At 42.6% G+C, this 23,909-nt stretch overlaps 1 protein-coding gene across 4 annotated transcripts in view; it reads right to left on the bottom strand.

The window, feature by feature from the left end:
* Window positions 1–216: 216 nt before the first annotated feature.
* Window positions 217–23,909, bottom strand: part of jakmip2 (janus kinase and microtubule interacting protein 2) — a 37,284-nt gene continuing 13,591 nt past the window's right edge. Inside the window, exons 2-22 of one of the 4 annotated variants that reach the window (XM_031826919.1) lie at window positions 21,818–22,040; window positions 20,820–21,317; window positions 17,568–17,813; window positions 15,910–16,008; window positions 15,484–15,630; window positions 14,942–15,088; window positions 14,498–14,554; window positions 14,236–14,358; window positions 13,687–13,815; window positions 13,351–13,434; window positions 11,403–11,465; window positions 11,057–11,155; window positions 8,741–8,842; window positions 8,571–8,624; window positions 8,383–8,448; window positions 8,196–8,264; window positions 7,798–7,875; window positions 7,296–7,499; window positions 4,208–4,273; window positions 2,758–2,834; window positions 217–2,281 (exon numbers count right to left, since the gene is read on the bottom strand). In XM_031826919.1, coding sequence (XP_031682779.1) covers window positions 2,784–2,834; window positions 4,208–4,273; window positions 7,296–7,499; window positions 7,798–7,875; window positions 8,196–8,264; window positions 8,383–8,448; window positions 8,571–8,624; window positions 8,741–8,842; window positions 11,057–11,155; window positions 11,403–11,465; window positions 13,351–13,434; window positions 13,687–13,815; window positions 14,236–14,358; window positions 14,498–14,554; window positions 14,942–15,088; window positions 15,484–15,630; window positions 15,910–16,008; window positions 17,568–17,813; window positions 20,820–21,317; window positions 21,818–21,946 — 2,511 coding nt within the window. In that variant the 5' untranslated portion in view covers window positions 21,947–22,040 and the 3' untranslated portion in view covers window positions 217–2,281; window positions 2,758–2,783. The remainder of the gene's footprint in view (window positions 2,282–2,757; window positions 2,835–4,207; window positions 4,274–7,295; window positions 7,500–7,797; window positions 7,876–8,195; window positions 8,265–8,382; window positions 8,449–8,570; window positions 8,625–8,740; window positions 8,843–11,056; window positions 11,156–11,402; window positions 11,466–13,350; window positions 13,435–13,686; window positions 13,816–14,235; window positions 14,359–14,497; window positions 14,555–14,941; window positions 15,089–15,483; window positions 15,631–15,909; window positions 16,009–17,567; window positions 17,814–20,819; window positions 21,318–21,817; window positions 22,041–23,909) is intronic. The other 3 variants (XM_031826920.1, XM_020484604.2, XM_020484605.2) reach the window with 3 other exon arrangements.

Raw genomic sequence — 23,909 nt, 5'->3', positions numbered from 1 at the left:
AGTATGAGGGAAATGTTTTGGAAACCCTTGCCAATTGATGGCCATGTGTAACATATGCAGAGCACATCACACACAGTAATATGAGTTAACGACCAGACCCTATTTTCCTTCCCCACCTCAGTCAGTGCCATAGGATTCCATTAGTCCTATTAGTGGAGCTGGAGCAAAAAATGAAATTTGGAAACAAGATGTCACCAAAACACAGACACTTAAAACTGAACTCCATTCACTTTTATTTTCATCATGTTCCCTTTTTTAAATATTTTTTTTATATACTTGAAAGAAGAGGAGGGGGTTAAATTCTCATTGGAAAACAGGAGGGTAAAGATTTACAAAACAATGTCCTCGGTGAACAGAAATGTACAACGTTACATAATCATATTAACGGGCCAAAAACATCATAATTAAAAAGAAAGTACAAATTGATGGGGACAGCGCATTTAAGGCAATTGCTAGTTAGCGGAGTTTGCTCCAAAATAGTGTCAATCATTCCCCCTACATTGTAACGTAACAGAAGTGGGCCACGTTCATGTATGTACAGGTATGTAATGGGATGCCTTAGGTTCCTAGGCCTCTGAATAGGGTCGGGAGGGGAAGCTAGCTCGGGTGGATGTGGGTGAGGCGGTTGGACGGGATAGGTAGTTAATATTGCAGCACCAGGACATAGTCAGGGTGAAAGGAGAGAAGCAGAACCAGGCAGGTATACATTGCATCAACTTTCTCCTATTTCAGTTTGGAGAAGGGGGGGGGGGGGGGGGGGTAGGAAGGTTAGAACTAACCCCTGTGGTGTCCATGGTGCTGAAAAAAGTGTTAGTGAAATAGAGCAAAGCAAACGACACGTCATTGCTGCAAGAGGTACTGTGCAGTATTCATGGTCACTTTGCTGAGATGACAATGACCATCATCAGACAGAAAGCTGTTTAGGATGTAGGTAGGTAACCAGGATGTAGAATTTACAGCTTGTTCTGTTCTTTTAAACGGAGTGTTAAACGTCATTCAGTATAAACCACGAAACTCCTGCTGGTGGGCTACAGTTGATTATCTTGAAAGAGCACAAAATAGAGGGAGTGTGACAGGGAAAAGGGGGGAGGAAAATATTATTATTCCAATTATTTGAAGTTCAGTACAATCGAGGAAATAGAGTTAATTTGCAGCTGTCGCCACAATAAACAGAGCAATTCATACGTTCTGGTACTTAGAAACTGCCGAGCAGCTCTACTGTAGAGGGGACAGCGTTCATATTCACAGAAGGAAGGAAAGAAACTACAGGAAATCATCAAGACACAATGTACATATCAACACATGTATATAGAGAGGGTCTTTTTTTCTCTGTGGAAATCTTGGTACATGGGGATCGACTGGGACCGTTGGTTTGTTCCGAAAGGAAAAGAAGTAGAACCAGAGATGTCCACTCTGTCTGCTGGTTTAAAACAAAGAAAGTGAAGGTCTCAAAACAGAAGCCCGGTCAGTGTGTGAGCACATAGTGGATCCTCTCTCTCCCATCCTTCTCTCTCGCTCTGCCGTCCCCTGATCTGCTTCCGACCAGAGGAGACACATTGTCCTGAGTGTCCCATGTCCTGCGTCTCCTGGTCAGAGAACAGTCAGTCAGTCACCATCAGATCAGTCAGTCACCATGCTCACAGGCCCTGAGTCAGGTCTCGTCGCTCCTGTGAAGGGGTGCGTTCGGGTTTATAAGAGGCAGAGGGGAGGGAGGGACTTTCCTTTCCTCTCTTGTCTGAAGTCTGGGTGTAGTCTGGGTGTAGTCTTGATGTAGTCTGGGTGTAGTCTGGGTGTAGTCTGGGTGTAGTTTGGGTGTAGTCGGACGGTGGTAGGTGGTGTAGCGTTCCCCTGCATGGCAGAGATAAGATCTCCCGGAATTTGGTTTCCACGATATCTGTGAGTGGGTTTGGTGTGTGTATGTATGTGTGTGTGTTTGGGGGCGCGCACGTGTGATGTGTGTGTGCCCCTGGTCTGCCTGTGTATGTGTGCTATATTTGTGTGTGTGTGTGTGTGTGTGTGTGTTTCCAGTATGTTTGTGTTAGCGTGTCCAGTGTATATGAGTTCCAGTTACCCCACTGAGTTTAGTGAAGTTCCATGTTCCAAGGACCAGGACAGTGCAGTGCAGCATACATGGTGTGTATCTCCAGAGTGAGGTCCCAAATCAAAGAGGTGTGAATTCCCAGCCATGTCCATTACCACTCACTATTACAACACGAGCCAAAAAGATGACTCGCTTCACCAAAAAATGAAAACCACTGCGGTCACAAACACAATCTCCAGGCTGCAAATAAAGAGAGAAAGAGAGAGAGAGACATAGAGAGACCGTATGAGATCAATGTAACAATGGCGGTAGCATTATCCAAAGGGAGAACTATGAAGCTGCAATGGAGCTGGTAGACCAAAATGAAGCTTGCATGCCAAGAACACAAAGTCACAGTCTGACAAAGGTAAGCACTAAATTAATGCTGTTATTCATAACTTTTAAGGAAGAATGGGTTGGCTCCCAGGGAATAATGGCTTCCAGTGTCATTAGGAAAATGATTATCTATATATAGCATGATTCCCTAAACAACGAAACTCTATGAATCACAACTGTGAAAAGACATGTTGGCCACACAACATAGATGATTCCACTCCTATGACTATCACAGGTCCTGATGGTCGCTAAGGGAGATGGAGAACAACAGGGGAAACAGACAAGAGTGCAGAGAGGAAGAAGGGAAGAATCTCTGTGTTTGTCGACCAGGACAGACTTACCTCTGCTGCAGGAGATGTCAACGACATCAAGGCCAAATGATAAAGGCAAGAGAAAAGAATAAGAACAGAAACAAAAACTGCAGAGAGAGAGAGAAAAAGAGAAAGAGAGAGATAGAGTGAGTCGGGAAAACAGAAGACGTGTTAGCCACAGGCAGGAACAAAGGAAGCTTTAGGAAGTTACAAAGACACTACTAAGTAGGGGGGAACTAGTCCGGATAATGGCTAGCCTTAGCCTCTATGGTGAAAAACAGAGCCTAGCTATAGCAGAACTATAGTAGAGCTTGGGTTACCTGGGAATGTCTGTGGACTAGAGCATAAAACACAATCTGCGTCTCTGAGTCGTGTACATTCTCAACAGTTTTTACCCCCAAGCCCTAAGACTCCTGAACAGGTAATCAAATGGCTACTAGGACTATTTGCATTGTGTGCCTCCCCCCTCTTTTTACGCTACTGCTACTCTCTGTTCATCATATATGCATAGTCACTTTAACCATATCTACATGTACATACTACCTCAATCAGCCTGACTAACCGGTGTCTGTATGTAGCCTCGCTACTTCTATAGCCTCTCTACTGTATGTAGCCTCGCTACTTCTATAGCCTCTCTACTGTATGTAGCCTCGCTACTTCTATAGCCTCTCTACTGTATGTAGCCTCGCTACTTCTATAGCCTCTCTACTGTATGTAGCCTCGCTACTTCTATAGCCTCTCTACTGTATGTAGCCTCGCTACTTCTATAGCCTCTCTACTGTATGTAGCCTCGCTACTTCTATAGCCTCTCTACTGTATGTAGCCTCGCTACTTCTATAGCCTCTCTACTGTATGTAGCCTCGCTACTTCTATAGCCTCTCTACTGTATGTAGCCCGTCTTTTTACTGTTGTTTTATGTCTTTACCTACCTATTGTTCACCTAATACCTTTTTTGCACTATTGGTTAGAGCCTGTAAGTAAGCATTTCACCTGTTGTATTAGGCGCACGTGACAATTGATTTGATTTGATATAACTTTAAAAGTCCTGGCATAACTGAACCCCTCATTTCCCTCAGTATTGTGCATCAAGGGAAGGAGAACTACAGGCCACGCCTCATTATGTTTGGCTCATTAACTAGTCAGTGAAGGGGGGTTCAGAGAGGTCTGCCTGATGCGTGACTATAAGGAAAGGGTTGTCTGAGTGTCAGTCAGGGTGAAAACCTTAGAGACAACCACACATTATATTACATCTTTTAACAGACCCCTTCAGGTCACAGAAGCATCACAGGGCCTGAGTCCCAAATGGTACTCTATTTTCTTTATAGTGCTCGACATCTGGTCAGGGCCCATTGGGCTCTGGTCAAAAGTAGTGCATTAGATAGGAAATTGGATGGCATTTGGGATGTAGTCAGTTTATAGCCGACGGGAGAGGAGAGAGCAAAACCTGTCTGACGGTAAATATCTCTGCCGGCCATCTTACCTTCTCCTCCAGATCCTTAATCTGTCTCCTCTGGATGTCTGTCTTATCCTCCAAGTCCCGGATTCTCTGAAAAGATTGTAAAGCAAATATTGTTGTTCCCTTAGCGAATATAAAAAATATATAAAAATATATTCAACAGTAACATTGCATGCTATAGCTCAACTGGATGCCAAACCAACACAAATATGCTCCATACATTTATATTTTACATAGATTTCTGAATCAGCACTGGGAGATGTAAATAAACGTTTGAGAATACATTAGGAAAACAGTCATGTACAGTTGTATGTTCAGTATTACAGTTTTGGTGTATCAGTGAAGATTATTTAGGTACATTTCGCATTTCATTGGAGCATCTGACTGTGGCATGGTTTATTGAAACAATAAATGTTTTCTGGGGAACCATGGGACTGGTGATGCTGACAGCTTTGCCCTTGGAGTGGCCTGGTAAGTGGTTCACCAGCTGGGTGCGTGTGAGAGGCTGGCACAGTGCTGCTACCCCTGGAGTGACTCAGTCAGTGTAAACTGTAAATAAATGGAGCATCGCCCTCTTCTGTAGCATTGAGGAACTGCAACAGCAGCATCATCTCCCAGCCTGCTTTGTGTGTTCATTCAAGTGAACATATGACGTGTTCTATTAAAAGTTTGAACTGCTTAGAGTATCAATATCAAGTCAATGTCAGGTGTGACTGTGGCACTCTGTTTTGAACAGACATTCGGGATCTGTGAAAGTCCTGTCATCCAGCTGTTCTTTATGGACATATTTTAGGCGGGTGCAGGTGTGAATCCCTCAAGTTAAATGATCAAAGGGAGTTTATGCTATATGTTGACTTATACAGGTACAGTGCCTTGCAAAAGTATTCATTGCCCTTGGAGTTTTTGAGGCAAGGAGGGCATTCAGCCGAGTGGCAACAAAGAGACCAAAGATAACCCCGAAGGAGCTGCAAAGCTCCACAACAGAGATTGCAAGTATCTGTCCATAGGACCACTTTAAGCCATACACTCCACAGCGCTGGGCTTTATGGAGGAGTGACTTAAATGAAATAAAAATAAGCAAACACATTCAGTGTTCGCCAAAAGGCATGTGGGAGACTCCCCAAACATATGTCAGATGAGACAAAAATTTAGCGTTTTGGCCATAAAGGAAAACGCTATGTCTGGCGCAAACCCAACACCTCTCATCACCCCGAGATGAGAGGCATCATGCTGTGGGGATGTTTTTCATCGGCAGGGACTGGAAAACTGGTCAGAATTTAAGGAATGATGCCTGGTGCAAAATACAGGGACGTTTTTGAGGGAAACCTGTTTCAGTCTTTCAGAGATTTGAGACTGGGACGGAGGTTCACCTTCCAGCAGGACAATGACCATAAGCTTACTGCTAAAGCAACACTTGAGTGGTTTAAGGGGAAACATTTAAATGTCTTGGAATGGCCTAGTCAAAGCCTAGATCTCAATCCAATTGAGAGTCTGTGGTATGACTTAAAGATTGCTGTACACCAGCGGAACCCATCCAAATTGAAAGAGCTGGAGCAGTTTTGCCTTGAAGAATGGGCAAAAATCCCAATGGCTATATGTGCCAAGCTTATAGAGAGATACGCCAAGAGACTTGCAGCTGTAATTGCTGCAAAAGGTGTCTCTACAAAGTATTGTCTTTGGGGGGTGAATAGTTATGCACACACAAGTTCCGTTTTTTTGTCTTATTCTTTGTTCGTTTCACAATAAAACATATTTTGCATCTTCAGGTAGGCGTGTTGTGTAAATCAAATGATAAAAACTCCCCCCAAAATCTATTTTAATTCCAGGTTGTAAGGCAACAAAATAGAAAAATGCCAAGGGGGGGGTGAATCCTTTTGGAAGTCACTGTATGAAGGTGCAACAGGCCAGGGTTCTCCTGGTGTAACCACACTCAGAAATGTGTTAGTCCACTGAGCTGGACATTAGCTCTGGGGACTAACACAAACTTTCAGGTCTACAGTGTCAGACAAGACTACTCACCGAGCAAACATATATTTGGGTCGTTCCACAAAATAAGTACCTTTTGTATCCCTCTGATATTTTAAGTGAAATTGTGCACCAATATCGAATTGTAAAAGCCAGTTATATTCAATGAAGTGCCCTTTAATATAGACCACAGGGAGAACTCAAGAAATCCGATTTTCTATAAGAATAAAGACTTCCTAAATTGCCAAAAATTCTGCATTTTGACATGTCCCTCCATGCAGCCTCTGTGACTTTTTGGAAGATTTAAACCAACTTATTAAACCCAACATTTCTCCAAGTTTCTCCAAGTAATTTCTGAAGATTATTATTCATTTAATGTGATTACTGATTCATTTTAAGAAAAATAAAACCCTATCCCTCCTTTTAAGGTCAACCCTGTTATGTGAACTGAACTCTCGTTTCTTTTTCACATATAAAAAAAATAATAAAAAAAACATTGTTTCTGGCCATTTTGAGCCTGTAATCGAACGCACAAATGCTGATGCTCCAGACACTCAACTAGTCTAAAGAAGGCCAGTTGTATTGCTTCTTTAATCAGAACAACAGTTTCAGCTGTGCTAACATAATTGCAAAAGGGTTGTCTAATGATCAACTAGCCTTTTAAAATGATAAACTTGGATTAGCTAACACAACGTGCCATTGGAACACAGGAGTGATGGTTGCTGATAATGGGCCTCTGTACGCCTATGTAGATATTCCATTAAAAATCATAATTTTCCAGCTACAATAGTCATTTACAACATTAACTATGTCTACACTGTATTTCTGATCAATTTGATGTTATTTTAATGGGCAAAAAAAAGTGCTTTTCTTTAAAAAATAAGGACATTTCTAAGCGACCCCAAACCTTTGAACGGTAGTGTAGCTCTCCAGTAGGTGCAACAAAACATTCAAGGGCCATTCTCTCAAAAGTGGGGTTACAAGTTTATCAACTTTCAAAGCAGAATACTTTCTCATTGCTCCTCAACTGCAGTGTATGTTACGTTTAATCTTTCTAGCTCGGGGGTCTCTAGTTTTATCCAACGTAGGAACACAGCATTTCAAACGTTGCTACATAGGAACGGACCCATATGATTGTATATTGTACCTGATGGGCCTGGTGGAGCAGCTCCATCCTCTCAGCCAAGACCTGACAGTCGAACTCTCGGCTCTTCCTCAGCATCTGCCTGCGTAACTTCTCCACGGACGTACGAAGCTCATCCTTCTGCATGTCACTGAGAGGCTCGCCGTATCCGATCACCTTATCCTGCTGCAGTGCATTGTACAGAGTAGCCTCCAGCTCCTGTATTTGCTGCGGGGGGGGGGGGGGGGTCAAGGGCGGTAGTTAGCTACAGTGACGATAATGATACCTGTAGATATTCATCATTTATAGTAAGTCGGTACTGGCTAGGGGAGGTGTGTATGGATTGCATGCACGAATGCACAAACGCATGCAAGCACACACACACACACAAACACACATTTATGTTACCCTCACAGTATGATCAAACCGCATATTAAATGTAATACCTTTGAGACCAATAAAAAAGTAAGCCTGTATTTAAAGGTAGGTGGCTGAATGAGTAGGAATGCATCTGGGGGGCACTCACCACGTAGGCCTGATCCAGGGCTGACTTCCTGTAATCCAGCTCCTCCTCCAAATAGCCTTTCTGCTTGCAGAACATCTCCTGCGGAGGACAGTTCTCTCCGGTCAGTGCTCTGATCTCAATACTGTGGCTGAAGAACTCCGCTACCAACCTCACCGGTCAATAATGTCACGCAACAGTTAGTGATAGGTAATGTCGTCTATACGCCTTCGAATTCGGGAAGTCTTTTTTTGTACTTATGTACGACGCGGGAATTACAGTTCTTCGAGCATCTCTTCCATCGTGTTGTGCACAGACATCTGGCACTTTCATTTCATGGAACCGAGTAAACACTTCTCAAGTCAAGCCCAGTCCGTGTGAAGTGACTGTGAGTGAGGGATGTGAACGGAGAAGGGACTCACCATCTCTAGCTCCAGATCCATCATCTTCTGGTGCAGCGCTGCCTCTGTGCCCTCGATCTGTTGTATCCACTAGGGGGAGACAAAGACAACAAAACGCAGATAAGAAACAATGCCATACAAAATGGCTATTCTATTGCTTACAAGTTACTCTGAACTAAGCATCAATATTTGTACTGTATTTGCATACCTTTTCAGCAAGAGAGAGGACAGTGCTAGCTTGAATAATGGCCACTTGCTCCTCATTTCGCAAGTTCTAAAAAAAAGAATAAAAAAAGAAAAAAGGTTAAACAATCCTGATTCTCCAGTCTTCACGCAATGGAGTGAATATTTACTTGCAAAAACGTCAGTAATAACATCCCTTCCAAGCAGGCTTACCCCGTTATCACCCAGAATGTCTAGCAGCTTGATCAGGTCAGGTATACAGACATCCTGGGGAAGGATCAAAATTAACAATCAGCATCGTATTTCACCTAAAAATTGCTTCGCAGAAAGACAAAATATGATGTCTTGTAACACTAATGAGATACTATTGAGACAGGTTATACCTTCACTCCTTCCTTCATGCAGTAGATCTGCAGGGCGCTGACACCCTCGGAGAACGGATGCATGCGGAGATGATTAAACGGAGGGGATTTCCGCTCACGCTCCTACAGGAGGAACATGTCATTTACTTCATCCGTTAACAGCATTGGTTAAATTGATTGAATGGTTGGACAAAGAAGGGACATTTCCTGCTGTTTTATTCTCTGTCCAGTAGATGGCAGCACTGTTATTTTGGGGGCTTATTGCTGTATCTGCACTGCAGCACAGAATGCACAAAGCCCTGTGTTCTGAGCCTGTCTGAGCCTGGCCATGGGGGGAAGGGGAGGAATACAGAGATCCCAGAGACAAGACTGATATTAGTGCTGAGAGATTAGTACTTTTTGAGGTCGGTTCGGTTTCAGTTCGATTATTTTTTAAACTATCACGGCTTTCGATTTCGATTTTTTTATTTATTGGGGGGGGGGGGGGGGGGGGGGGCATTAAATGCACTATGCATTATTTGGGTTGAATGCTGTAACAACATAGAATGAAATAATTACTAAAAGTCCCATGATGGTAGTGACTGCCCATGACTGCTTATCACTTATTTACCATTTATTCACATTGTGTTTCTTACATTTGTTTTAGGCCTATTTGACGACTAACATTTAATTCCATCATCTCGTCTCCAAAGAGCTGCTGCCTTTGCTGTCTGACAAAATCACTATTTTAGTAGTTCTTCAAATTAAATAAGACATACTTGATTGACTGCTGAATACCAACTATGAATCGTAGATCATGTATTTTCAGATAAAGATACCTCACAAAGCAACTGCTCTCCATCCCTCTTAATCGCACATTCTTCTGTCTGTTCTCTCAGTCTCAGACAGGACAAGGAGTCGCGCAATTGATTATGATCAATGTAATTCAATTGGAGGAAAAACCTATCTGAAAACCCCACCTCAAACTTGTATCTCAAACAGACTGTTTAAAAAAATTCTTGCTATTTCCTCATAGAGCATGATGTCATACTCCTGAGGAGGATGAGGTGGCCAATCAGTGGTCTACTCTCGTGAATATTTTTAATAACCGGTATTCGCCCATTCTGTTGTTGGGGTACGCCCACATCATTCCAACACAAAAAGGCTGCTTTGTAACATACTTAATTAAAAAAAATTTTTTTGGAAGGAAGACTGTTTCACTCATGATGTAAGTAATCATAGGTCATATTTCATAGAGATCTGGAAACACTGGACAGTTAAATAAAAAAATTATTGTTATAAATATAATGTATATTCCTAAAACATGAATTGAAAATGATACTGTTGCTACTTCCTGTTGTCATGGATTTTTCATTTACAGTCCAGTGTCAAAATACTGGTTTTAAATGTCCAAATTCATAATAGTCTGAAATAGGTCATGAAACATAAAAATTACTCCGTAAACATACGTGTCACACTTGTGCTCAGAGTACTTGCATTTTTTTTTCTAAATTAGTACCTTATTAACTGCACATGCACCAGCATTTTCCAAGCATTCTCAAATTGATTAGCATGTTTTATTGTAATCAATAGTGCACGCAAATTAATCGCATAGATATTGTATTGAAATCAATGGAACTGGGACAATAACCACAGTGACATGTACCATTTGTGCTCTTCTAAAAGACAAACCACAACAAACTTGTGTAAATTACATATACCTGACAATAGATGAGAACCTATAGTAGCCATGTATCAACTAATCTGTTTACGGTTGATGGCCAATACGAAAAGGAAATGCAACACTTTTTTGACTGGATCATTTCAACGAATCGTCACCTCACATCCGTGTATTTGTTTGTGGTCAGTGACTTTTAGACAGAGTTATTTATTGCTCTGATATTATTGATTTATCTGAGTTTTCTAAGTCATGCGACGGACAGGCGTGTATAATAAAACCGACAGTACCAAACCAAAGATATCGTAGCATCAATGTAGCATCATCTCGATGACTAAACTTATATTAAAATCACTAATCTGAGGTAAAAAAAGGATGTGCAATTCCACTAAATGTTATGTTTTGAAAATGCAAGCGCGTGTAAGTAAGATGGTAACACAAATTGTCCACGTTAGGTAAATAAGCAATTAAAAAATATATATATATGGACAAATATAACAATTCAATTTAAGATGACAGTATATGTTGCCCACTCACAAACTATTCCACCAATGACATCTATTTCTCACTCATTTAACCATTTAGAGTAAAAAAATGCATTGAAACACAATTTAACCAGGCACTCTAGACTAGAGCTTCCATAGTGTCTGTGCAGCAGCCTGAACGTTCGACGTCCTCACCTCTAGTTCCAGTATTCTGAATTCCAGGAGCTCATTCTGGTCCTTGGAGTCTTGCAGCTCCTGTTGCTGTCGACTACATTTTCCATCCAACTTCTCCACCTGCAGAAGACCAGAGGGATAGTATGAAGGTCAGAGCCTACCAGTAGCATGGACTTCCATACCCTATACAATATCAAGTGGTGCATGGTGAATGTTCAGATACAAAATGACTACCGTGTATCACCCTTCCTGCTAGCAGACATTGGTGGAGGACAAAGTGAGTTGACTTTAAAATACAAAAGTAAATAATGATGCATAGTGGAATGCAATATTACTATCATATCAATGATATCATAGCAGGACAGACCTTATCCAGCAGCTCCTGATTCCTCCTGAAGAACAGCTGTTTCTCCTCTACCCACTTGGAGTCCTGCGAGAGGAGAACCAGGTTTCAATGAGGGAAAAATGTTCTTCTCTTGCAGATGTACTTAACTTGATCACTCTGTTGTCGAAAAGCCGCAGGAAATGTAAACCTGTAGTGTTTTCGAGTTTTAAGAAGTCTTGTAATTCCCACTTTATCATTTCTGACTTGATTTGCCCATATAATTATAACACACAAAATAATTCAAATGTCCTGTGGCTGCTGTGAGAAACTGGTCAAATTAAGATAGTACATCTATACTTGCAGCCATATAATTAGAATGAGTGTACCAATGAGTTTCCCAGTCAAATTGCCATGGTCAGAGGTTCTATGCCAATTCTACTCATTCTATTTCTATGGTTACAACATACTAAAATGCTATACAAAATCTAACATATCACGCAGATAGATATCACAGCTATCCCATCATGGCATTTAAGTTTGTTAACTTAACTGACCCACACTGTATTAAATACTAGGGTCAATCACAACCCAAACTCAAAATTGTTCTTCTCTGTTGTGCGGCAACAGAATCAAAACCATTCATTGACTTTTCCTCTGTCCCCAAGACTAATCACTATTGACAGTCCAACTCTGGAGTTGTAATTACATTTTCACAGCCCCGTTACATTTGGTACTCCTAGTATGTAAATAATTGCATAATAACTATAGTCACATTCAGTACAAGCCATCCATGTGCAGTTAGAGACTGGGACATTGTATATAGCCTTCCTCTATGTCGTAGGATGTATCCCAAATGGCACCCCATAGTGTACTTCTTTTGACCAGACATAGCCCTATGGACCCTGGTCAAAAGAAGTACAGGAGGGTTGCGTCACTTGAGTGGGTTGAGTCACAGACGTGAACTTCCTGTCTTCAATGCAGTGGAGGAGAACTTTGTGGGCTATACTCGACTTTGTCTCAGGGTGGTAAGTTGGTGGTATGTTGATATCCCTCTAGTGGTGTGGAGGCTGTGCTTTGGCAAAGTGGGTGGGGTTATATCCTGCCTGGTTGGCCCTGTCCGTGGGTATCGTTGGACAGGGCCACAGTGTCCCCCGACCCACACGTGTCTCCGTCTCCGGTATCTATGCTGCAATAGTCTATGTGCTGTGGGGTTAGGGTCAGTCTGTTATATTTGGTGTAATTCTCTTGTCTTACCTGGTGTCCTGTGTGAGTTGAAGTATGCTCCCTCTAATTCTCTCTCTCCCCTTCCAGAGGACCTGAGCCCTAGGATCATGCCTCAGGACTACCTGGCCTGATGACTCCTGGCTGTCCACAGTCCACCTGGCCGTGCTACTGCTCCAGTTTCAACTGTTCTACCTGCGGCTAGGGAACGCTGACCTGTTCACCGGACGTGCTACCTTGTCCTGGACCTCTCTCTCTACTCTACGACTCTCTCTCTCTACTGCACCTGCTGTCTCGACCTCTGAATGCTTGGCTATGAAAAGCCAACTGACATTTACTCCTGAGGTACTGACCTGCACCCTCTACAACCACTGATTATTATTTGACCCTGCTGGTCATCTACGAGCGTTTGAACATCTTGAAGAACAATCTGGCCATAAATGGCCATGTATTCTTATAATCTCCACCCTGCACAGCCAGAAGAGGACTGGCACCACTCAGAGCCTGGTCCCTCTCTAGGTTTATTCCTAGGTTCCTGCCTTTCTAGGGAGTTTTTCCTAGCCACTGTGCTTCTACATCTGCATTGCTTGCTGTTTGGGGTTTTAGGCTGGATTTCTGTATAGCACTTTGTGACATCTGCTGATGTAAAATGGCCTTTATAAATACATTTCATTGATTGATTGATTGTATAGTATATAATATGAAATAAGGGTGCCCTTTGGAATGCAGCCCATGTCTTAGTGTTGGTCTGTGGGATGATGTCATTTACCTGTCCTTTGTGGGCAAGCTCCTTCTCCAGGTCTTCTATCTTGGCCTTGTACCTGAGAACGTCTGCATGGAGCTGCTCCTGAGCCTGTGACCCACAACATATCCACATTAACATCAACCATTTGATACAGCCGTATGTGACGGATGCTGTTGTTATAGAACACATGGGCAGTGATAGTTGTAGTGGAATATATAGTCTGTATGCAGTCTTATACACAATTTGACTGAATACAGAAACAAATCTGGCATGACTGCATCCCTATTGCCCCAGATAATGCAAAAATACAATCGTATGCGGGTGACATTTAACTGAAAATGAATGGCAGGTCTACTGTACCTTAGCTTCCATCTCAGCGTCTAGAAGGCCCCCTTGATGTTCCTGTAGCAGGGCGTATGCCCTCTGTAAGGCCTGGTATTCTCTGGTCAGCTGCCTGAAGCGCAGCTCCGACTCCTCGTTAGCCAGTCCCTGTGTTGATGGACGGACCCCAGGGTTAGAGAGAAGACATTGGGAACAGGAGAGTGTGAGAGGAATGCCAGGATGAGAAATGATAGATAAGAGAGATTAGAAACACATTGGTTCAGAAAGACAGAAGTGAAAGTGCATGACGTGGCAGGTAGCCTAGTGGTTAAGACCATTGGGCCGCTAACCGAAAGGTCTCTGTTTCGAATCCCCGAGCCGACTAGGTGAAAAATCTGTCAACGTGCCTTTGAGCAAGGCACTTAAACCTAATTGCTCCTGTAAGTTGTGCTGGATAAGAGCGTCTGCTAAACTACTAAATATTGCATGGATGCTGCTGATGCAAATGTTATTGATCACTTATCGTAAATAAAGTTCCCTCTCCACCCAGGTTCTGTGTCTATTTCCTGTGACGTGAACAGGTCTCACCTCATCCAGGTCTTCATCGGGAGTGGCTGGGGTGCGGTCCATGCGAAACGAAGCCACGGAGGACGTCTCCGAGTCCATGGATTCCTCATCGTATCCAAAGAAGGTGTCCACTACAATGTGCCTCTGTGTAGGAAGAGATCATAGGATTGTTTGGAAATCTGAGATTTCCCAAGGCAGATGACTGTATTATGGTATCGATCTTGTTTATTTGTTCTCTCCTATGAGGAGAAACACATTAGCGATCAAACGTGGCTTCCTCTACCTTTATTTGCCTGTTGCTTCGTTTATGCCTCTTCTTCCGCAGGAGCTTTTCCCTGTCCTGAGAGACACAGAGTATATCAGAACGACCAACAAACAAACATACAACATTAGCAACCATGGATGTGTTTCATTTGACCATTTGTATCTGGCAAAGAACAAAATACTGCGTGTACACCAGTTCTCTTAATGCTTCATTTAGATTGTAAAGCAATTGTCTCTTGTGACAGACTGCTAATATACAGTAAATGTTATCTGGCCAGTACACACACCATTTGGTTCTGGGTACCACCGAGATTAGTAAATCAACACCTTTGATCGTTTTAGAAGTGCAAGTCTATTTGACTAAATGTATTTGCACAATTTTTACATTGAAAAAAAAAAGTGAACATCCCCAAAATAAACCTATTGTTGGTGGTGAAGTCATATTTCTAAAAAGACAACTCACTCTTGTCAGCTCGTCGATGATGCTCTGCTGCTCCAGTACCTGCAGCTTAAGGAACTCAATCTCCTGGTCGTCGTGTGCCTGGTCCAGATCATTCAGAGACTTACAGTTGGATTTCTTCAGTGGTGGGTGGGAGCTGATCTTCTCCTTCTACACACACAGAGTGGAACCAGTTGTACGGGAGTTAGAACCTTCTCTATCTCTCAGTATGTGCTCATCATGAATAATGAATATGTGTGGTGGTTAGGGTACCGAGGCCCAAGCCACAATGTAATGCACTTCTAAATCTACAAGACTAATGCAGACTTGAATGCTTTGGTTCCATTTACTTTACTTTGACAAGGACTGTAATCATAGCCAATGTGTTGCAGACAGTCTTTGTTAACACTGAGCTATTGAGGCATGCTATGCTTGTACTAAACTATTGGAGCCCTGGTTGTGTTGAGATCTGTGTGATGATGACACTCGACATATAAATAGAATTACTAGAGTGGGAATTCCCCATTTAAGTCAATGGTCTGTAATTCTATTTCTATGCCACTCACCATCTCCAGGTTCTCTTTGGCCAGGCTTTTGAGTTTCTCTTCCATGCGCTGCAGGGTCTGGCTGAGGTCATCGTTCCTCTTGTTCAGGATCTTGTTCTTTTCCAGCATGGGCTTGCACTGCTTCTCCGACTCCCGCACACGCTTTAGCTGAGAGAGAGGGGGGGGGGGATAGAGAGGGAGAGAGAGAGATGGCAGTGACGATAGAATAGAAGGGGAGGCAAGAGAGGAGGAGGCATAAAGAGTTCAGCTCAGTCCAGTGTGTCAACTTGGCAGGGGACTCCATACTTGTAATTGTAATCCCTTAGCAGGTAAATTCATTGCATGTTTAAGGAATCCAGATTAAGACGTATTGTTATTGTTCAGTGATAGGGGATTACGATGTGATTCTCTGCCAGGCATGGAGAGTTCAGAGTGACCAGGTCATACCAGTTCATTCCTCTCATCCACTAGCAGTGAGTTGCGGTCCTCCAGCTTGCGGATGGTGGAGTTGAGGTCAGCCATGCGTCTCTGGTTCCTGCGCATGTCCTAGGTTGTTCAAACCGAACGCACTGTTAGCTCACTGGTATCTTGCAACACACTACATTCACTCTTGGATGCAGTTTTTTGACCCAGCGACACAACAGTACAAAGTTAGACTGCGTTCTATAATATAATCAGTGAACACATTGATTACACATTGAATCATAAGATGTTTGTGGCATTTCTTCAGGGGAATTAAGTTTGATCATTTTGTACGTTTCTGGGACATTTATTTTCAGAGTTCACTTATTGGGTAATTCTTTCTATTCATCAAGTCACATCTCTCTAGAAATATTGGCCAAAAACAGTTGTTTTCGGTCATGCAGTGATTTTCAAGCAGACCACTAACCCAGAATGTGAGACTGCATTGAAACCTCACAGACTTATTGACTGACCAGCAGTCTTCAGAAACAATGCTCTTCAGAGCCCTTCCTTCAGTTCTTTGTTCAGTACCAGACAGAAGCTTGTTTTATTCTAGCAGGTAGGCCTCTAAATACTTGTTTGTTGTGGTTTTCATTTGACAAAATATCTAGTACTACTGTTTTTGTCATGTTTTATTGCTCTCATAGAAAGTAATTCCTTGAGCACTACACATGTAGCATTAAAAAAAGTGATATTTGCACATGAAGAAATTAAGGGATGCATTTGCCCTACATTTAGAATTTTGTTGGTGGGGCACTATGGAGTAGACGTCTTCGCGGGTCCAAAAAGTTGGACCTGTTCCGAAATGGACCTGGGGCTTTCCCACCCGAATCCGATATTCATATTGTTTTTTAAAATATATATAGAGACCCATTCCGAACGGACCAGAGTAGAACTAGAGCCGTCCTGAACTGACCTAATCAGATCCAGATCCGGTCCGATCCGAGTGAGGGAAGCAGCATAAAGGTCATTTTTCTAAAGCTACTTTAAGCTACCAGAGCTGATAAAGTGGGAGGAGGGAGAGAGTGAGGTCCCGCTCTAGCATGCGGGGGAAGGGCCGTACTGTGAGTGAGGGAAGGGATGAGGGAGGAAGAGATGAGAGACAGCAACCAACTAAGCCGACTCGCACTATAGTAAACTAGTAGTTGCCATAAATAGGTTATTTACCATGATATATGATTACGTAATATCTGTCTTGACAGCATCGACCCAGGTGAAGCTAGTTAAGCTAGCTAACGTTAGCTAGCTAGGCTAACTGAGGCTGCAGTGCATGCACTGTGGCACTTGTGGTATTGTATGAGCGATACAACTTTCATGTAGAGAACGGCCACACCCAAACTGCATTTGTTTGACACTGTGTGAAAGCAGTTTGATCATTGTCCTGCAATGTGCAAAGACCATGTCGCTCTGTATGGATGAGGTGATCGGCGTGATTCGAATTGCAGGCTAATTTAATCCCGTCCTTAAAAGTATATTTCTGACCACTTATTCATGTCATTCTTGTCAAGCTTTTTCCACATAAGCTGCGTAAACTAGTATAGGCCTACAGTATTTTTACCGCTCATTATCGGTTAATTGTCCCATTCATTTCCATTTGCTTTTGGATTGGCTTCATTATTACATTTCTATAATCTGTTTAGTACCATTTCCAAGTTCCCCTCTGCCTTTCTATGTCGTACCGGGCTGCCACAGTGCTCCGCCCCGTCCCCAGCCCGCCCGGGGATCTCTCTCTTGGGGCTGCCCAGGTTGCACTCTGCCTCCTTGACCAGGAACAGCTGGTCATCCAGGGCATCCTTTTGCATCTGCATCTTCTGCTGCAAGCCAATGGCATTCTCCAGCTCCTTCTCCAGAGAGAAGATGGTGCGCTCTTTGGATTTGATCTCATCCACCTGAAGGAGGGCATAGCAAACAGGAAACTCCGAGAGTGGTTAATGAGACACAGAGAGAGGGACAGGAAGGATGGATGGACAGACTGACCGTCTCGTCTTAATGATTGAGACAGACAGACAGACAGACAGACAGACAGACAGACAGACAGACAGACAGACAGACAGACAGACAGACAGACAGACAGACAGACAGACAGACAGACAGACAGACAGACAGACAGACAGACAGACAGACAGACAGACAGACAGACAGACAGACAGACAGACAGACAGACAGACCGACATGTGCACAGTTCCTTACAAAAGAGCAGGGGTGAAAGTAGATTTAATGTATTCATGGTACGGGACAACCTATGTGTTCACGCACTTGCGGCTGACCGGAGGTGATGATTAATCACGGTGTACTAACCTACAGTTTTCTTGTCATCTTTGTTTTAATTATTGTGATATGCTCATGTTTTAGCGGTACGCTGTACCAGCACAATTTTTTGTCAGGTACTCCATACCGGACCGTATTGGCTTACTTTGACCCCTGCAAAAGAGTAGCATGTGAAAGAATGATGTATCATATCGTGTAACATATGTCATTTGATGATGACCATCACAATTAGCAAGAAAAGGTCAATGGATCATTCCACGAAATGAGTGCCTTTTGCATCCCTGATATTTGAAGTAGAAATTGTGCACCAATATTGACTTGTAAAGCCTTTTTGTATTAAATTAAGTACCTTTCAATATAGACCACATGGAGAATTCAATAAATCAATCAAATTCAGCATATTGACATGGCCCTCCATCAACCATGCGTCACTTATAGGAAGATTTTAAACCACTTAAATACAAACCTACTCAAAGTTTTCACCATCATTGTAAAGCCCTGGTTATTTTGTTGCTTTGTCAAAGTCATTTCTGAAGATCATTATTTATTTAATGTGATTAGTGATTCATTTACACTACCGTTCAAAAGTTTGGGGTCCCTTAGAAATGTCCTTGTTTCTGAAAGAAAAGCACATGTTTTGTCCATTAAAATCACTTCAAATTGATCAGTAATACAGTGCAGACATTGTTAATGTTGTAAATGACTATTTTAGCTGGAAACGACTGATTTTTAATGGAATATCTACATAGGCGTACAGAGGCCCATTATCAGGTGCGGCAGGGTAGGCTAGTGGTTAGAGCGTTGGACTAATAAACAAGAAAGAAAGGTTGCAAGTTCAAATCCCCGAGCTGACAAGGTTGTTCTGCTCCTGAACAGGCAGTTTAACCCACTGTTCCTAGGCTGTCATTGAAAATAAGAATTTGTTCTTAACTGACTTGCCTAGTTAAATAAAAGTAACAAATCAGCAACCATTGTTCCTATGTTAGCTAATCCAATTTTAGCATTTTAAAAGGCTAATTGGTCATTAGAAAACCCTTTTGAAATTATGTTAGCACAGCTGAAAACTGTTGTCCTAATTAAAGAAGCAATAAAACTGGCCTTTAGACTAGTTGAGTATCTGGAGCATCAGCATTTGTGGGTTCGATTACAGGCTCAAAGTGGCCAGAAACAAAGACTTTCTTCTGAAACTCGTCAGTCTATTCTTGTTCTGAAAAATGAAGGCTATCCCATGTGAGAAATTGCCAAGAAACTGAAGATCTCGAACAACGCTGTGTAGTACTCCCTTCACAGAACAGCGCAAACTGGCTCGAACCAGAATAGAAAGAGGAGTGGGAAGCCCCGGTGCACAACTGAGCAAGAGGACAAGTACATTAGAGTGTCTGGTTTGAGAAACAGACGCCCCACATGTCCTCAACTGGCAGCTTCATTAAATAGTACCCAGGATGCTGGCCTTCGTTCCTCTGTCCAGTGTCTCTGTTCTTTTGCCCATCTTAATATTTAATTTTTATTGGCCAGTCTGAGATATGGCTTTTTCTTTGCAACTCTGCCTGCAAAAGGGTTTTCTAATGATCAATTAGCCTTTTAAAATGATAAACTTGGATTAGCTAACACAACATGCCATTGGAACACATAAGTGATGGTTGCTGATAATGGGCCTCTGTACGGCTATGTAGATATTCCATAAAAAATCTGCCGCTTCTAGCTACAATAGCAATTTACAACATTAACAATGTCTACACTGTATTTCTGATCAATTTGATGTCATTTTAATGGACAAAAAAAGGTGCTTTTCTTTTCAAAAACAAAGGCATTTCTAAGTGACCCCAAACTTTTGAACGGTAGTGTACATCTATCCCTCATTTTAATGTCCACCCTGTTACATGAACTTAACTCCCCATTTAAAATGGTGAAACTATTCCTTTTAAAATTATTTTTGAAATAACAAACATTAAACATATAATAGTCAAATCATAAAGTAAAAGTAGATGAGCTTGTTCTACTCTTTTTGGCAATTTGATGGTGTTTTATGGTGGGAAACTAAGCGGGTCAAGCATAACACATCCACCCTGTTACCCATAGATATGTTTTTAAAAATTCATTTTTGGGGGGTGAAGCTTGCAATAAATTGCCACTCCCTGTTGCACACAACAAGTTTCCATTCCCCCTGTAACAAGGGGATGTATGGCTGATTTAAGAAGAAATGGTCAACCCTGTAACTTTATTTGGCACTTACTGTAATAAGCACTTAGTATAAACCATTTTTTATTTAACCTCTTGAGATGGGAAAACTTGTTTTTGATGAAGTTGAACATGTGCTCTTCATGATAGAATATAACAATTTGGCACCAAATTGGTGGAACGACCCCAATGTTCTGCAGACTTGCATAATTGGTATGACGTAATCCATAGAGACATCACTCCATCACAAAAGACCGAGACTCTACTAAACTACTCTATATGCTGCTCAGAACATCTCTGACAGATCATTTTCCTGGGCCAACTATCTGTATGGAGCAATGAGATGTATAGACCAGCTACGGCTACGTCTGGTATTCAGCAAGACATGTATCCACAATCAGACCCTCTGCTCTACCCTCTACCCATCCTCCAGTCAAGACAGTTGTTACCAGTCTGCGGATGTCCTTCTCGCTGTCCCACTTGATCTTGGAGATCTGTTCCTGATGCATCTGATGCTCGGAGCGCAGATCCCCGGCCTTCATCTTATCCGCCTGAATCATGGTGCTGAGTGCCTCGTCCGTCTGCTTTTTGTTCTGCTTGAGCTCCGAGATCTCTTGCAGCAGCTTGACCCTCTCCACGTCGAAAAAGCGTCGTGCCTCCTCCTTGGCCTCTAGGGTCAGCGCCGTGCGCACCTTCTCTCCGCTGCCGTCCCGCATGGCGCTCAGCGCCGCCTTGAGCCGCTGGTTCTCCTGGTCCTTCATCTTGGCCACCCGGGCCTGCTCCTGCTCGTGCTGGCGGACCAGGTTCTCCCTGAGTGCCTGGAGCTCTTTTTGCTTCTCCTCATGCCATTTGGCTCGCTGCTCTGTCAGCGTGGCCGTGTGCCGGTGCTGCTCCTGCTCCCGGATCCGCTTGCACTCTTGCACCTTCTCACGCTCCAACTTACTCACCTAGGCCCCGGGAAGAGAGGGAGAGGAGACAAAGAGAACTGGGTCAACATCATAAAAGCAGCAAGGTTAGAGAGATACTACAGACAGCCTGAGGCCATTCTCTTCATCTAGCACCTATTACGTAGATAAAAATATGTAATTACGGTGTCATATATAATTCAAAACAACAGATAATGGCAGATAGGACAAAGCAGAGATTTCGATCTGCCATCGTAGAGCAGGTGAATGTACAACAACAGCAATAGCCTACATCTACTGTGTGCCAACTGTGAAGGGGGTATACCTCAGCCAGACCAGGTCAATATATAACTCAAAACATCACTGTACATCTAGGTAAAACCTTGTAAAATGTTGAAAGCGAGCTGTATGTCAAAGGTGGTGTGTAGTGACCATAAGTAAGACGTTCAATGCCACACCTCATCTGCAGTTGAAACCCACTGTGACAGGTGCATTTGAGAAGGAATGATTTACCTGCAACGTAGTGTTACAAAATGGCCTACCTTGCATTTCTCTTGATGCAGTTCTATTTGAATGTCAGTCAGTTTGGACCTGAGATCTTCGTTAGCCGCCTGTAGGGCAGAGATGAGCGCTTCGGGCTTCTCGCCCTTGGTACGGCCCTTCTTCGCCATTGAGTCAAATACTACAGCTCCTCCAATGCTTTCATAGAGACTTCCCGAGGTTTCCAGTTCTTCCTCTTCCTCATTATCTTACTAGACAGTAGAGCTGTGTGTGGGGAGGAATAAAACATTTTTTTGGGACAATTGTAATTGAAGGATATGGAGCTCAACTCAACTTAACTGTTTACAAACATTGATTATTCAAGTATAATTGTAAAGCAGTTAATTGCATGATGCTGGCAATGTACAGTACAGTATTGGCAGTAGCCACTGGTCAAGAGTGGCTCATTGACTTAGACAGGTCAGGCAGCTGCACAGTGAGTCAACATTGACCAGGTTTCCATCCTCACAGATGACCACAAAGGGACATTGTCAGCCAGTGGTTTTCTATGCCAAATGTTCCAACCTGTTAGACTGATGCAGACCAGCGCACATAATTGAACATCAGCATGTGGAAGAACCGGTAGGCTACATCCACAACGCGTTATACATAAGGTATATGAGGTACATAAGGCAACTTGATGCGACGGGTCTAAAGGAATTGTATTTAAAGAACATAGTTTGTTTGATCTGAGCGGTCTAGTTTTATATCGTCTCATGTCGTCGGCTGGAGTTTCCAAGATTCAACATGTCAAATCTTTAGCTATGGATCTTCATTTGATCACTCTTTTGTTGCTGAGAATTTTCCTGCAGAAAATGCAAACTTGTAGTGTATTGGAGGTTTTTAAAAGGCTTCTAAAGTTTGTAATTTCCACTTTAAAATGTCAGTCTTGATTTGCCCCTATGTTAATTGTATCAAACCCAACAACAAAAAATCCATTAATTATTATCCACATAATAATTAACATTTCCTGTTGCTACAGGATTATTTTCCTGCCGTGGCAAACTGGCTCAAATAAATATCCTACCCTGTAGATTACTGATATTTATCTGACAAGTCACAAAGTGTACCCTGTTTCTGGTGTATATATTTCTTAACACTTGTTTGCTACAACACCTTGCTACAACAAGTGGCAACTTTGTTTTAAAGTTTCATCACTTCATTGAAAAGAGGCGCCGTTACCGTGGAAACGGTCTCAACTGAACGTCTCTTCTCCTTGATCTGAATGCCCCGTCTTTAGTCAGCTGTTATGCAACACAACATTCTAAAACGGGCAAGTTTTTATCTCGCCTCATCTCATGACAGCTGTTGTATCTGAACTGACTTTAGAGGTGAACATTCTGAAAAGTCGCTGTCGAAACAACATTGTTCGTCTAACTGTACAAATCATGTGGTACTCATGGCAATTTGATGTATGGCACTCTGCATGTGTTATACATGTTGTTTGATGAGAAAATGGGTGTTGGTGTTGGGTGTGAGAGTAGAGAGTGGGGGAGAGGAAGGGCAGCTGTATATACACTGGTAGTGATGCATAAAGTAGGGCACAGCATGGGGCTGTGTGCTTGCATAAGGAGATATATCCTAACGTAAAAGAAACACCTGAAACTAGATTCCCTACATACTGGTCTTGACGAGGAGAGAGAGAGAGAAAAGTTGGGGGAGGTTCTCTTCAGACTCTCTCTTTTTTTTAAAGGAAAGTGGAGAAACACTCTCTTCATATTTTTGGATGCTATGTTGACAGACAAATTAGACACAGTGGGAGAGAGGTGAAGGGAAGTCACATTGAGAAAAGAGCACACAGAGATTGAACCCCGGTCCCCAAGGGGAGTCATATTTGTGCATGGAGCCAGGAGTGTTACCACTGGACCACTGTAGCACATAGCAGAAGTCTCTTACGAAGACTGTATAACCCATGCGCTATAGTCACACACCGTGCCATAACCCCTTTGCATAATTTCCTTATAATCAGAGACAGAGGCCTAATGATGATTCAAATATTACACTAAGATTTCAGATGAAAATTACAAGGTCTCTTCCTCGTGCGCTTATCAGTCCACTAGTGCTAGGCTTTTCAATCGCTGGTGAGTGTTGCTC

Source organism: Oncorhynchus kisutch, linkage group LG6 (assembly GCF_002021735.2).
Source record: "Oncorhynchus kisutch isolate 150728-3 linkage group LG6, Okis_V2, whole genome shotgun sequence".
In the NCBI taxonomy this organism is placed as follows: Eukaryota; Metazoa; Chordata; class Actinopteri; order Salmoniformes; family Salmonidae; genus Oncorhynchus; species Oncorhynchus kisutch.
Note: the sequence above shows the minus strand (reverse complement) of the source record. Positions and strands in the feature narration are given on the sequence as shown.